Below are 15,574 nucleotides of genomic sequence, written 5' to 3' on the forward strand. Positions count from 1 at the left end.
TGCTTTGGGGCTGCAATTAAAGATTATTTTTGTAATTGATTGATCAATTAATTTGATGATTAGTCAAATCAGATTTACATTAGATTCATATTTTGTTCCAAATGGGCAAGAATGTTTAATGTATAAGTAAATTAAAAAAGCAATTAAATAATTCAATTATTTTTTTAAAATAAGAAAATAAAACATTTTATAGCCTAAAATGCAATAACGTAGCGTTACTTTAGTAAATCTGAATAAGATGGAGTAAAACTATTCCACTTGAGGAGCTTTGGCTAAAACATATTTATTTATAGAGAAAGGAGTTTTTATCTTAAAGGCAGAATGTATACTGTTTGCTGGTTTACACAGTTCTGGTTTAATAACTGCTTTGAATATGCTTTTTCAGCAAATTAATTGTTTCAGCCCCAATCTGCTCTATAAAATTTGTGCTTATTTTGAAAGAATCACCATTTTATTTATTTTTTTAAGTTTTAAAATAAATAAAAACATATGATATTTACAAAAACAAGATGGATACATTAACATCAAACGTCTGCCGTACCCGGAAGCCGGAGTCGGTCGTTGTCTCAGCGCCTTGGTTCTGCTCATCGTCTCCCTGCTGCTGACTGATGACGGTTTTACCCCCCAGAAGAGACTGCAGAGCAGATTTCACTTCGTTCCAAGCAGGCGGAGGAGGCTTCCTGGCTTCAGCAGCACCATCTGCTCCTGAACGCAGAGGGACGACATTCAGTCAACGCAGCCGACTAACAGGACATTTTAGAGCATTTGCTGCTTACTTCTGCTGACGACTTTTACTTCAACCTAGTAGTTAATTGATTATTGAAATAATCAACTAATTTAGTAATCAATTAATAGATAACTGGAGCATAGAGACTCAAAAATGCCTTTTGCTAAAACATCTTCAAAGTAGTGATTAAGTCAAAACTGTACAAAAAATGTATACATTTTGAATTTATGATTAAAAAAAAGAAAAAAAAACATTCTTCTGAAAATACTTTATACCCAGAACTCAAATGGTAAAGCTTTAGCTTGACCCAGTTCAGATTCTGTAAAAAACAAAACAAAACCAAAAAATCTACTGAGCACCTTTTGCTATCCACTTATTGATTAATCCAATCTACAACCCTATACTTTGTTGATATCAAGTGAAGCAGAAAGGGCTTTCTTATTCAAAAAATGAAATTATGTGTTTTTTTACATCTTTTGATGCAATGAATACTGTATAAAAAAGACTTTGGTTGTTAAATGAAGACTCTTCAGAATATGCCAATTTTTTTATCCGATTAATCGTCAGAATATATAATTGATAGATCAATCAATTACTAAAATAATCAGTTGTTGTTGCAGCCCTATAATGACGTTTATTATTTTACATGAAGCCAAATTTGAGCAACATTGTGGTTTAATTTCTAACTATCAGAACTTTGAGCTCTGATTATTGGTTTTTACAACAATATACGATCCAGAAAATATAATCTGTATTTTTACATAGACAGAGGTGTACCACACGGCTGTGTACAAGGACCTCTGTTGTTTAAATTTGGGCACGTTCCCACTAAGCAATGCTCTGTGCAGGAACTGAAAATAATCAGTTCATACACAAATCAGGCAAAACATTATGACCCCCAGAACTTGGATTTGGTCTGACCTACGCACCCCTTTTTCAACAAAAAAGCTTTCACATGCGTCAAACTCACTGTTTGTGATGCATGTTTGAGCGCACATTAAAAAATGTTTAAAACAAATCTTTGAGACCCACCTTCTACTGGTTTCTCAGCAGAAGACAATCTTCTTCTTTTATTCCAGGACTTTTCTTCACATTCATCATCATTACCATCATGGCCCAGATGGAGAGACGGCACCCAGTCTGGATCTGAGTCCAGCATCTCATATGCTGGTTTTCCTATAAAAGGACAATGAATAAAAAAAAGTTTCCCCAAGCTTTTTTACAAAGAGTGGCTCATCAGAAAGTGCTCCCATTTCTATGCATTAACACGTTTTTTTCTGTCCATATGCATCTAAATATCCAAAATAAGCATTCCTAATGCATAAAAAGGTTATTGTTATTTCTTTTTTACAATAAAAATAGCTTTCATGTGGGGTTTCTCCCCAGAAATGGGAAGAAGGTAAACGGCGGCAAAGTTGGTAACAATGTTGCCTTGCAACAAGGTTTTTTTTTTACCTTTACATGAACCGAATATCTTTTACAAATTTAAAATCGCCCTGCACCATTATCAGTTTTTTATTAGCATTAGATAATAAATTATAATATTACCACAGAGAAACTATCTCTAGTACGAAACGATTTGAAGATAAACTTATATGGCATTAAAAGCGACTATATGAAAGTAGAGTCGCCCTGACCAATATGGCGGCTGTGCTGTGATTAGCATTGATGCTAACATGTCTCTGGATCCTCTTCGCGCTGAGTAGAGAAATAAAGCCTGTTTGGACTCACCAGAGACAAAGTGTCTGGAGCAGACTCTCATGGAGGACTGGATGCGGTCGAAGGTGATTTCTCTGCGGCCCACGGCGGTCACCCAAGCTTCTCTCCGCCGCCTCGTTAGCTCCGATATAAGGTCGCCTTCCTTCGTTCTCCATGCAGGGAAGCAGTGGAAGCTCAGGCCGTTCAGGAGCATTCTGCCCTGGTGGTCGTGGGAGCTGCTCCCACAGTTATTCACGCAACATTCTCTGCCCCCCATTTCTGGCGTGGAACAAAACACGCAGGAAACAGCTGAGAGTTCCACCAATACTGCCGCGTTTTAACCCCGGCGACGTTCACGCACTGCAATACCCACAAGCCACAAGTATGTGACGTCACTTTAAGGATAAATAAATGGTTTTTAAAGTGGAAAATGTAAACATTTTTAGTTATTAAAAATTAGATTCAGAAAATTTATTTAAAAAAATAAATAAATATAGTTTTCCTCACCTTCTAATTGTCTATTTTCAGGGACTGGTGAGCTTTCATCAGAGAGATCATCTTCTAGACTGTTTATTTCTTTTTCAATGGCAGTGTAGGGAAGCTTCCCTGCCGTACAAGATTAAAAAATATAATTTAAGAGATGTAAAGTATTGTTGCTACACACTCGTGAACAGTAGGTGGCGGTATGCACCTTAAAGTTGCTTGCGATCCACCATAATAGAAAAGAAGAAGAAGCTTCCCTGCCTTTGCTCTTCCCTTTTGCTGTCGTGATGCTTCTGTTTGTGGCCTCTTGTTTCTCTCTGTTAGAACGGCTGTAACAACCTTGCAAAACACAGATTTTAGGCATTTTGAAGGTGGATCAACAGAAGTAAACAGGATGCATTTACTTCCTGACCTCCATCTGCATTGCATGACGTCAGTACTATGTCATCTACAACCCAATACCCACTAAATTCTAGAAATACAAAAATTATTTCTATAATCAAAACGTTTTATTTTGTATTTATAATAATGTAGTTATATGTCCATTTATCCCACTGTTCTCACTTGTATTTTTAAATGTAAACAAAACAAATAACTATTTGATAAATAAATAAATGACAAAATGGTCACAGGTTTATATTTCGGACGTGTAGATGTGAAACAGTAAAGTTTCTGTTACAATTTCAGTTATGTGAAACATTTTTGTGGTTTAATTTCCTATTCCTTTCTTTATGTTGAGGAAATTTATATTTCATCAAAATTAAATCTTAAAAACTAAGTAACTCCATTATAAATCATAAACTTTATGATATTTTATTCACTTAAGTGAGTTGTGTAGCGTATTTACCTTTTGAAATTTAATTTACTTGAATTAATTTAAGTTACCAAATTGCTTATTGAACTATATAATTTTAGTTTCATTCAGAGGAGCTGAAATCACTAAGCAGAGTTGAATTCAACACTTATGGTATATTTTATAGATAAAAAGAGCAGTTAACTGTAGAGACATTTAACTAACAAACCACTTTTGTTCTGAATATAATGTAAATGTAATTCATGTTCAAGCATTTCATAAACCTCTCAGTATTTTACGGTAATTGGAAACTAATTAAACACAATTTGGCATTGTGTTTAATCTTCTACTCATAAAATGTAATCCTAAATTTTCCACACACACAAAAAAAAAAAAAATTCATAGCAGAGGATGGTTTCGATCCATCGACCTCTGGGTTATGGGCCCAGCACGCTTCCGCTGCGCCACTCTGCTGCGGTGTCATTGCGTCAACATGTCGCTACTTAATACGTGATCACCCATGATGTGATTTTACCAAGATTAACGCGCTTTTGTTTGTAGTGTTTATCAAACTGTCAGCGCCAGTTCAAATATTCAATAGAGGACAAAAATACGCGCTACTATGGGTTGTTATTTTTATTTCTATGTATGTTTTTATGTGTTTTCCGGCCCCGCCCACACATGATAACATCTAGCGTTCAGATCGAAAGTGAAAAATATCCAGTATTTCAAAGTCATACACAATTTACAAATACACTAATACAAAGTGTATTAGTGAGCGAAAGAAACACGTCAAAACAAAATCAGAAATATTTAGTTTGCACTCCACTGACGATTTCCTTTTCGATTTCTGACGTTTCTGTTTTATTTTTTAAATTAACCTTCATTTAATTAGATAAGAATTCATAGAGTCCAATAAAGGTCTCTTTTAAGAGGGTGATCTGGCCAAGAGGTTAATTAAAATAAAACAGTAATTTTGATAAAGCAAAACAGTAGTGAACATAAAATGAAGATAAAGTACAATAATTATAAATAATAAAAGATCATAAAAAGTGGCATCCCTACTATATATTTTGTAGTTTTAGTTTTTCTTATTCCTCTCATTTTGGTTTATGAATGTAACTAGTTTTAACTATTAAGTATTTTTGTTTATAAACTTTTATATTTTGTGTTTATTCTGGATTTGTGCAGAACTTACTATTTGAAAACAAATTCACTTAATTTATTGTTCAATACATACAATAAAAACTGACAGAGACTAAGAGTTATTTGGCTATTATTTCCTAATATCGTTCCACATATTAAACAGACAGAGAGCTAATTTAAATTTATTTTTCTTAATTCATGCTATAATCAAGGTAAGTGTTACCTAAAGGTGGATTGAAAAATAAATAATTTCAGAAGATGATTTTTTTGTTTTTCACAATTTATTTTAACAAAATGATAAAATAAATAAATACAAATTGATCAAATGCTCCTAATAACTCCTCCCCATGTTCCCTACAGTATTTCCTAAACACTGCATACAAAGAATTCATCACAGAAGAGGCTCAATACAGAGGTAAGAATCCCACCAGACCAGTCACAATGTCAGGCCAACAGAAGACACATCTGGAACAGAAGTCAAAAAAATAAACACATTCCTTTCCAAAATCATTATGAAAAAATACAAACAATTATACAAATATTCAGATTGTGTAATAACCAATTTACACATTATTCAGCACACCAGGTGAACGTTTTCTTTATTCTGATCGCTACAATGCATCTCACCAAATGGAAGATAGAAAAAGACTTCTTTTCATTTTTTAGATTCTTTTTTTTGTATTTTATTTTTTTTTTGTAGTATTTTTCAGATTTTTTGCACTCAACACACCCCGATGGACTCAGCTGTGGATGAGGTAAGAAGCTGCAGGTGTAGAGGATCCAGACGGGATAAATGGGTGGATGGATGGATGCTGAGCGGGAACAACAGGTGAATGACGTCATGAACCCACAGAATACTAGAAGGCCACAATCATGACTTGATCGCTTTAAAACCGAAAGATGAAAAGCAAACCTCCTCCCCAGGACCCACGCGGAAGCCCCACAAACCGTCGATGGACGAAGCAGAAAACTCACACCACGATGATATGCAGAGTTCTTTGGATATATTTGCTTCCAGACTTCAATTAAGGAGCATTTTAGATCTCAACGCCCCGTTTCCACTCAGCAACGGCAGAGTTAAATAAAAGCTAAGCTAAAAGGAGAGCCGAGATGGCGCCAAACTCTCGCTCCACTCCGCCCCCCGGTGGTCACTCGCAGTACTGCAACAGAATCCCTCCCCCCATAATAAAAGCAAACCTCTCGGCACTGTCCGGGAAAACCCACCCTGAATGGCTACCTGAATGTGTAAACACATGCACACGTTTGGCATCGAGATGCCAGAATGTTCAGAGAAAAACAGAAAAAAAGGTGACTTAAGTTTCACATAAAAACAAAAAAACCGAAGCAATGCATAATAAAAAAGGTTGGTATAAAAACTTGCATAAGAAGGCATGTGCTGCACCACAGCGAGCACAGGTCATGCTGGCTGGGCTCAGGTTTGTTCATCCGAAATGCATTCCGGGTCATGTGACCTGATCCTGCAAACTCATCCCTCCTCCAAAATAAGAGACGGGAAGAAAGAGGGCGGGGGGGCTTTTCAGAATAAAACATAACCCATCTCTGATAATACTGATCAAACTAAAAGTGCATGACAAACGGATCAGAATGAGATGTCAGACTGCCTCTGCACAAACCCCACCCCCTATGACCCGAAATCTGAACATTTCACCAGAAAATAAAATACATATAAGGCAACTTCTAGGGATGGAGAACAGAACACTATGTGGTCAAATCAAACGTGTTGGTGTGAAGTGACGAGCTTGCATCGACTCCTGGCAGCCTGCGGAGTGGGGCGCAGCTTCCTCTGGGGCGGGGCTATTGTGGACAGGGCTCGGTGTCAGGTGGGGGGCGATCCCGGAGGATTTTGTTAAGTTTTACGAGTCACAGTGCAAGTCAAGAGACAAGTATTATCTGCTGTTTGAAGAAAGGCACTCAGAGGTACCTACTGTACAGAGGGAAGGATCCAGAGACCTGATGACCGATAGGATCTACGGGTCGGAATGAGAATCACGTCCACCCAATGGAGATTTAAACATGACAAGTGGGACCCAAAAGGAAGCGGGGACACTTGGGTTTCCTGTCTGGGTCATCCCCGTCAGATCAGCTGAACTCTACAGGACACACCCAACACACACACACACACCCTCCACACACACATATTTCTCTGGGGTGTTTGGAATGAAGGCAGTCTGTGCAGCTGATGGGAGAAAACCAGGTGCCATTGGGATATGCTGATTCACTCACAAGAGTCTGCATGATATGAATTTAAATAAAAAGTAAGACGCCCGCAACAGAACACCACCCAAACAAGAGCTCACACCCACCATCATGAGAGGAAACAGGTCTTTTCTGGGAGAGCAGCAATCCAAGAAGTGTTGGGATATTTGTCTGTTGAGCTTAGAGGTGGGGTCTCTAGCGCCTCGCTTTCATTGAGCGGTATGGTATTGATCAGTACGGTCCAGTATGCCATTTTATTGTCTTGTTTATTCATGATGGAGAGTGTTTCCAACACCAGCTGGACTCTCACTGGGCAGAGAAAGTTAAATCCAACTGCCCAACGTTGAGAACTAGTATGTCTCGAGCAATGATGTTTTTTCTGTCCCCCAATCAATGGACTGTATCACACCAGTAGCTCCACCATAACAGTGTCATTGTCCCATATACCTTCAACTGAAGGGAGTCCAGGAATGGTGCAGTACGGACTGATTTTATGGGCTGCTTTTTCATTGGAAACAGAAAAAAAGCATACCAAACTGCACCACTATGTGGTAACGATTTATAACTTCAGTCCAGTCCTTAACTTCAACTTCATATGCATCCCTTCTCCAAGACACCAAAATCAAACAAATGACTTGTTACTAGGCCTCTGCAGTACTTTATGACTAGCTAAGAAAGTAATTCAGGTGTGTTGGAGCAGGGATGCCCCTTTTGCCTTGTTTACACTGAGGCATGATCACCAGATATATTCAAGAGCGTTCCCTCCACAAGTTGGACTCTCACCAGACAGGTGGGATCAAACAGAAATGTCTAATACTGCCTCATACAAGTGCAATGACAAATGTGATTTGCTAGTATTTCTCGTGTCCCCCAAACAATGGACCGGCATTCTCAAGGGATTGTTTCCATCGCCAATTGGACTCACCCTGGACTGGCAGGGTTAAACCCTAAACACAATATTACAAGGCAACAACAAATATGACTTACTAGTAAGTCTCATGCTTATCACATATCCTCCAAATGGACTGTGGTGTGACACAAGTATCTCTGCCCTATTGTCCCATAGACCTACAACTGAAGGGAGCCTAGGAATGCTGTGGTACAAGTCGGTTCAAACAGACCAAATAGTGTCCCTAACCGCACCACTCAATGGAAACAAGGCGTATCTCCAGTCCTCAAGTTCGACTTTAGATGCATCCCTGCTCTAAGACACCAGAAACAGACAAATGTCTCGTTAACTCGAGGTACAAAGTACCATAGCAGTACTTTATGACAAGGTAAGGAGGCAATTCAGGAGTGTTGGAGCAGGGATGGATCAAAGTTACAGCAGGACAGTAGCTCTTGAGGACTTGAGTTGGCGATATATACTTCTGGACTGATTTTGTGTAACAAAAAGAATTTTCAGAGGGAATTCTCCTAAAAAAAAGTCTGAAACATTTCCTCGCATTCAGGAAGGAGTGAGCACATCGGAGAACCAAAGGAACCCCAAGTAAAACTAAAGTCTCCAGCATAAATGGAGGCAACTTTAATCTCTATTCACCTCGTCAATGTTCCAATCAGTTGCTTCGATAACCATCGGCTTCATGTTCCAGCTCCAAGCCTGACTCAGTGGGACAAACTCCTAATCAGACTCCAGCCTCAGAGTCACACCGAGGGGAAATATTGGCAATGTAAGGGGAAGTCACAGACAATGAAGAGATGCATACTCTGTTTAACTCCACGGGAACGTACAAAAAGCTCTTCAGCACTTCTTTGTAATGCAGCAAGCTTGTGCTTTAATCTCAGGAATTGTGTGGTCGTCCTTTAACCTCCAACAGATCCCTCCGTTTCTCCGGACGGGAACACGTCCTGCTGTGGTTATTGTTCCCAACGCTCTCCTGTCTCGGCCGGGACTTTGCATCTGAATCTTTCCGATGATTTGATCTTCGAGGACAGTAAGAGGACAAGTCCCTGCTGAATTTGGAAACATCATCAGGATTTTGGCAGTTCAGGATTCAAACGATCACCACCACCCAGCGGCGGCGGCGGCGGCGATGACGACGGCAATGGTGATGATGATGATGCCAGTCCAGCAGGTTCAGGAACAGAAAGCACTTATTCTGGAGACTAGGAAGACCTGAATATCTTTTCCTATAAAAAACAAACAGCCCAGATAGAGTTTGTGTGTGTTGACGTTGCAATATTGCAAATTCACATTTAGTGCTCACAGTTGACACACACACATGCTCACGCACACACACACACACACGCTCATACACACGACTCACGAATGAAAACTCAATCACTACACTGACCGACACCACTGAAAACATCTGTTAGGCTTCCGCTCCTGTTCGTCCTCATCCCGGGACCAAATCGGGGTTCAACCCAGAGTCCATCAGGGAACAACAGTCTACCAGAGGGCTGCACCCAGCCTTCATTGGGAGACCCTGGTACAAAACCTAGGACTGCAAGGAAGGTGATGATGGTGGGTGATAGGGTCAACAGAGTTGGACTATTTTTGGATTAATTTGAAGTTTCAAAGGCTTCAGTATGACTCAAAGGAACTTTGCGACTCAGTGCGAGTTCACTTTTAAAGGAAACCCAGTTCTGGATCTACATTAGACTTTCCTTCACTGGTTGGTGGGACCTTTGGGGGCCCTGAAATGTTCTCTGAACTTTTTGACAAGGTGAAATCCCCTATAAAGAGGAAGTAACTCAACAAACTGTGCTCAAGTCAAAACTTAAGCTGAAGATAAAAGTTTGGAAATATATGGTTTGGACTTCCTGCACTAGTAATGTCCTGGGGATCAAAACTAGCAAATTTAAACTACTGGCTGGCCACAAAATTCATTAAATTTAAAATACAAAAACTAGTTTATAGCAACTTTATTTAGTTTTACCTACAAAAAATAAATAACAATTTAATTAAATCTATATAATATTAAAAATCCAAAACATAAAATAGGTTTTGAACCAGTTTCTTATTAAAAGAAGAACTGACAAATGCCAATTTGTTTGGCTCATCAATTGTTTTCTATTTTGTAGGCCAGATTTTTTACCATTCTTGTCTTGTTACCATTCTTGTCTTGAAGTCAAGGGGCAGACAAAATAATATCAAGAGCCACAAATGGCACCCTGGCCACATTTTGGACATCCTTGAGTTAAGTAATCCAATAAGGCATTTGACTTCGGTTTTTAAATTCATGATCAGGCGCAACACTTTTCTAAAGATCTACAAAAGGCTGGAGTGGCTTCATGCATTTGACTCATTTAGTTTTTCATATAAAACCAAAAAGTAAAATGTTTGCAACTCCTCCTGAACTAAAGGGTGTGTCATAACTTTTCACCCAATCAAATTTAAACTGAGCTGATGCAGAATATGGGCAGAGTCTAACCAGAAAATGGGCGGAGTCTGACCAAAAAGTGGGCGGAGTCTGACCAAAAAGTGGGTAGAGCCTGGTGAGAGCAGACTAGAGAAGTAATGGGTGACAAACATCAAGTTTTGAAAACACACTTCATGGTCACATTTGCTTCATCAAATTTGTTTTGTGATGACAGCTTGAATCAAACTGAAGCCTTCGGGTTGGAACGGTCCTGACTGGGTTCTGGTTTGGTTTCAGGTGAGGAAATTAATCGAGAACTCAGACTGTTGAGCGCCGTTCCCATCAGGGTCGCCGGGACGAGGACGCGAACAGGTTCTCTTTTCAGTACACAAACGTTTACAACACTGCTTCTTGGACCAGCTCCCCCCGACAGATGTTTGGTTCCATGTTCTGGGTTCTCCTTGGAGCCGTCAACAGAACACAGGGGCCACTGTAACAGGCACACACCGGTGTGATGATGAAGAAAATCTTCCTTTGAGTGTTCCCTCCATGACGTCTATCACTAATTGGCATGATGACCCGGGTCTTCCCAGAGTCACGTGACTTGGGCTGTACATCTACCATTGACACAGTCTGACAATACAATGCAAACAAACAACATTTATACAGATTGGCAACTTCAGGGCACCGTGCGGTGCAAGCAAAGGTCTTTTTTTTCTTTTTTTAATATATATGTTTGACTTCCTGCAGCCACAAGGACACAGCGTTACTTTTTATCGTCCAAACTGCTAAGCAGAGCTGGCAAAGAATGCTGGGAGGGTTCTGAGGTTTTGCTGTTGTTGCTGCCGTCGCTGAGCTCCTCCTGCTTCTTCTCCACCGCCGTCTCTGCAGGGTTCACAGCAGATATCTTGTTCTCAGTGGCGGCGGCAGGGCTGTGGGCAGGGCATGGCGGCGGCTCCGTCGTACCGTTGGTGGTGGCAACCTTTGCAGGAGCCGCAGGAGCTGCCTCAGTCTCAGGCTTGGGCTGAACCTCCACACAAGGAGTGGTCTCTGTGTGACCCCCTAACCCCGGCGCAACCCCTGCCCCAGCAGCGGGGCAGTTAGTCAGCACTGTGCTGTTGCCGCCGTCTCCTCCTCCTGCTCCTCCTCCTCCCCCTCCTGCTGCTGCTGCTCCTTCTGTCTGCTGCTCCTCCTGTTCGCTGCTGACCAGAGAGCTGCTCACCACCGGCTTCCCCGTCGCACCGACTTCAGCTGCAGCTCCAGAGCCGACAACGACCCGAGCGCCGTCCTGCACCCGGACGTCCTTTCCCTCCGTCTCCGCCAGGGCCTGGTTGAAGTTGAAGGCTTGGATGAGGCGAATGAGATGCTTGACTTTGTCCAGGGAAAGCTGCATCTCCTTCTGACGAGCCAGGATGGTGTTTTTGGTCTCCATGCACTTCTGCAGAAAGAAACAGCAGAATCAGATCAGACAAGCAAAAATTTGTTGACAAAATTAAGAGGAAATGTAGCAGAAATGTATCATCGGATGTTATCACCTCTATAAAACAAGGAGTTTTAGTGACTAGTACAAATTCCACTAACAGATTTTTTTTTTTCCCACTTATGAGAAAAATGTCTTATTATAAGTGCAAGTGATACTGGAATATATTTTTTCATTTAAATTCAAGAGTTATTGACTTAAGCTTAGATATCTTATTGAAAAGCTGCTGTTTCTCACCGTTATGGAGTTACTGAGCTGCTTGACTCTCTGTTCCAACTGCTCGCGCTCCAGTTTCAGCTCCGAGCTCCACTTCATCAGCTTCTGCTTCTCCTCTTCTTTAGCTGAAACACAGAACAGAGTCGGCAGTTTAGCAACAGTTAAGCAAATAAAAATTATTTTAATAACTGGAACTCGTGTAAAATGAGAGAAACTTAATCAGATTTAACTTCAGACAATGACAAAAAAAAATGTCTGTCTTATTATTAACTTTAAAGGTGACCGGTTTATGATTCCTTGAACAAGTTGGGATAGGTTGACAAGCTACACAAAACATGTTCATTAAATTTTTTGCACAAAATCATTCTTAAGATTTTAGTCTGCTCAGTTCTGCCTCGGCTGTCTAAGGGCCTTTTGCTGGTTTAAATTCAAATTCAAACTGCTGCTGGCCTCAACATTGACTCAACACTTAAACTCGAACATTAAACGGGCTACAAACAGATACGCAAATATACAACCATGCATCTTTGAAAAGAAGAAGTAGAGCCTCCTGCAAAAGCAACAAGAATGCATCAATTGGTTTCTGGATGCTAGGTAGGGCTGCACCGAGCCACTTTGTTCATTTCCGATACTGATATAGATATTTGAGGTTTATATTGGTTGATTCTGATCCGAGACAGAAAAAAACAAACAGTGCTGAATTGACTTAAAATGTTTCTTTAAAAAAAAAAAAAAACTGGCATAAATGTATTAATTTACCAATTTATTTGATAACTTTGTACCAATATAGCACACTTAAATACACCAAGCTTGATCAAACATGTAAAAACAACAGTACACTGTTCGTCAATCAGGAGTATAACAGTCTATCAACAGCAAAACTAGCTGGTGAAACGTGCTGGAACTTTGCTTGGGTTGCTAGGTAACGGGGCTGGACTAGGTTAGGGTTGCTAGGTAACAGGCATGGTGCCCCTGGAATGTGACTAATGAAACTGGTCATTTTGCAAACACCAAAAAACATTATCTTATTGCCAAAAAACAGCTAGGATTTTACTTTTTTAAGTGCTTGTTCTGTTTCTAGAACCATTTGAAACAAACAGAAATACAAAAAACCTCCAAAATGTGAATTTTGCATAACAGGACCAAAAATACCTGGTTTCAACTGTAAATAACGCTATATATGAATTTTAACTTTTACTCAAAGGTTACACTGCACTTTATTACAAAACTTAGTTTGAATATCAAGCACTTTCTATGACTTTAAACAGAAACCAAGAACTTTCCAAACTTGAAATTCAAGCATTTTTGAGGCTTTCAAGCCCCCGTAAGAACTCTGAGGAAGACTCGCCTTCTTTGTATGCAATGTAGGAATGAACGATAGCCAGGGTGCCGGGCCAGGGAATGGCTTCTTCTTTTTTCAGGATCTGAGGGGAGAAGCTCAGAGGTGTCACAAAGGCTGAGACCCAGAACAGATTTAAAGAGTCGAGGTTAGCCTCCACGCTGCGTGGGACTGACAGGGAGCGGGTGATGGAGTGGATGGACGTGAGATGTCAACCTCAACTGACACAATGAATGAGACATAAGCACAAAAAAAAACAGTACTGCATCATGTGTATGCTTACAAAGTACTGAACAGTCCTACAGCTGAAACAGCATTTAATATTACAGTTAACCATTTATTAGTTAGCAATTAATCTATTGATTATTTTTGATAATTGGATAAAAAAAACCGACATTCTGCAGAAATTTCATTTAAGCCTTTTTTATGCATTAGACTTTATTTGAAAATTGCAGATAAACATTTTTGTAAATAAGAAAAAGTAAATAGCAAAGCATGTATCAGCAGCTAAAAAATACTTTTAAAATCAAAATATGGAGCGCTCAGACCTTTCTGCCTGACTCATCAACAAAGTGTATGACTGACTTTTTTGTATTAACCGACTAATACTTGGATAGCAAAAGGTTATTAAAAGGGCAGTATTATGTATTTTCCTAACACAATATGGCATGTTATAGCATAATCAAGTAACTATTTTAACTTTGATTGTTATAAAACTGCTGTATATTTCAAATATGACTAAAGAAATTTGACTTTGTAAACTAAACGCCTTGGAAATTGAATTCTGTCTCTTTAAAAACTCCTGATCTTTCAGGAAGATAACCCGTTAACATTTTTACCAGGGTTGAACTGAGAAGTAGCTCATGTAATGAGCACAGCAGGTGTTTGCTAATTGCTGTTGGCTAGTCAGAAGGAACTGAGGGGGGGAGTCGCAGAGAAAGGGCTGTTCTGTGAAGCGTAAGCTTGGAAGGAGGAGCTGCGCCTGAAAGGCAGAGCTAGGTCCACTCAGGCGTTTTGTATAACTGAATGGTTGCCATGGAGATTGAAGGATTTCTCAAACATGCATAAAAGAATCAAAGCAACACTCCAGGTATGTTTTGATGGGGGGATAACATTACAACATGATGTAAATCTCAAAAAAGTTGATTTTACATAATTCTGTCCCTTTAATAAAATATTTTTTCCACAAACTTTTAACCGGGTGAAGCTAAAAATATGCAAATCAAGTTTTGGGTAGAACATCACTTCATCTTAAATGCAAAATGTATGTACTTTTATTCCGTTCTGGGTAAATTACTGCTCAGACTGTGTAGCAAATGGCCTATTTTTGAGTCTGTAAACTCCAGTTAACGATTAATCAATTACAAAATTATTTGACGATTATTTCAACAATCAATTAATCACGATTAATCCAATTAATCGCTTCAGCCCTGACTAGAGCACAGCTAACGCTCCCCTGACCCTGGATCAGTCTCTGCTGCTGCGGTTACCTGGTCTTGGCATTTTGGACAGATCCACATGCCTTTAGGAATGGTTTTCAGGGGTGGATCCAGGCAGTCCAGGTGATAAACACGAGAACACGTGTCGCACATGAGCAACTGGCCACTGCGTCTGCACACAGTGCAGAAATCCTCGTGGATGTCTCCCTGCGAGGAAGAATTGGACCAAATCAGTTTCCGTAGGAGCCCCACCCACCCTGCATGGAGAGGCGGGGCGAGGCGGGGCGGAGGGGAGGGGGCGGGACCGTGATCTGGTTTAGTTTACAGCTGGTCTCGTTTAGAGCTCTGATGGATGTGTGTGTGTGTCTGTTAGGATGTGTGTGTTATTCATGGACTCTGTTCACTTTGTAAGGCTGAATGACAGGAAGTGATGGCTCATGGTTACCACATGGACAACAAAGTGATGGCGGTGTGTGTGAATGGGCGACAGCGGGGCTGCGTGTGACGGGGGCGTCCGCCGTCTCCCCCATCGTTACTTACGTCCCCAGAGCCGGGGCTGGGCAGGGGGAGGGGACGGACGGGGCTGGAGGGGGAGGTCGGGGTGAGGCTGCCCAGCTCCGGGACGCTGCTGAATTTGGGTGGGCGACCTGGGTGGAATGAGACAGACGACAAAGACGGAAAAAAACAAAACAAAACAAAACAAAACAAAAAAAAAAAAAAAAAAAAAAAAA

At 40.3% G+C, this 15,574-nt stretch overlaps 2 protein-coding genes, 1 long non-coding RNA gene and 1 other non-coding gene across 9 annotated transcripts in view; 1 reads left to right on the forward strand and 3 right to left on the reverse strand.

The window, feature by feature from the left end:
• The window catches only part of LOC103148621 (uncharacterized), a 7,433-nt gene extending 4,633 nt beyond the window's left edge, over window positions 1–2,800 (reverse strand). For both annotated transcript variants that reach the window (XR_001664142.1, XM_007567467.2), the window contains exons 1-3: window positions 2,459–2,800; window positions 1,760–1,903; window positions 542–705 (exon numbers count right to left, since the gene is read on the reverse strand). Coding sequence is in view for 1 of the 2 variants with exons in the window: in XM_007567467.2 (XP_007567529.1) it covers window positions 542–705; window positions 1,760–1,903; window positions 2,459–2,702 (552 nt within the window). In the remaining variant the exon portion in view is untranslated. The remainder of the gene's footprint in view (window positions 1–541; window positions 706–1,759; window positions 1,904–2,458) is intronic.
• A 1,303-nt stretch (window positions 2,801–4,103) lies between these two features.
• On the reverse strand, window positions 4,104–4,175 carry trnam-cau (transfer RNA methionine (anticodon CAU)). The gene has a single exon. It is a non-coding gene; the product is annotated as a tRNA-Met (tRNA).
• Window positions 4,176–5,104: 929 nt separating this feature from the next.
• LOC107838077 (uncharacterized) lies at window positions 5,105–10,887 on the forward strand. The gene is made up of 2 exons (XR_001664138.1): window positions 5,105–10,434; window positions 10,480–10,887. It is a non-coding gene; the product is annotated as an uncharacterized LOC107838077 (long non-coding RNA).
• The window catches only part of phf21ab (PHD finger protein 21Ab), a 28,342-nt gene continuing 22,886 nt past the window's right edge, over window positions 10,119–15,574 (reverse strand). For 3 of the 5 annotated variants that reach the window (XM_016679380.1, XM_007567468.2, XM_007567469.2), the window contains 5 exons: window positions 15,384–15,490; window positions 14,895–15,050; window positions 13,414–13,489; window positions 12,087–12,190; window positions 10,119–11,807 (listed from right to left, as the gene is read on the reverse strand). In XM_016679380.1, coding sequence (XP_016534866.1) covers window positions 11,136–11,807; window positions 12,087–12,190; window positions 13,414–13,489; window positions 14,895–15,050; window positions 15,384–15,490 — 1,115 coding nt within the window. In that variant the 3' untranslated portion in view covers window positions 10,119–11,135. The remainder of the gene's footprint in view (window positions 11,808–12,086; window positions 12,191–13,413; window positions 13,490–14,894; window positions 15,051–15,383; window positions 15,491–15,574) is intronic. The other 2 variants (XM_016679381.1, XM_016679382.1) reach the window with 2 other exon arrangements.

The sequence above is a fragment of the Poecilia formosa genome, unplaced genomic scaffold (genome assembly GCF_000485575.1).
Source record: "Poecilia formosa unplaced genomic scaffold, Poecilia_formosa-5.1.2 Scaffold209, whole genome shotgun sequence".
In the NCBI taxonomy this organism is placed as follows: Eukaryota; Metazoa; Chordata; class Actinopteri; order Cyprinodontiformes; family Poeciliidae; genus Poecilia; species Poecilia formosa.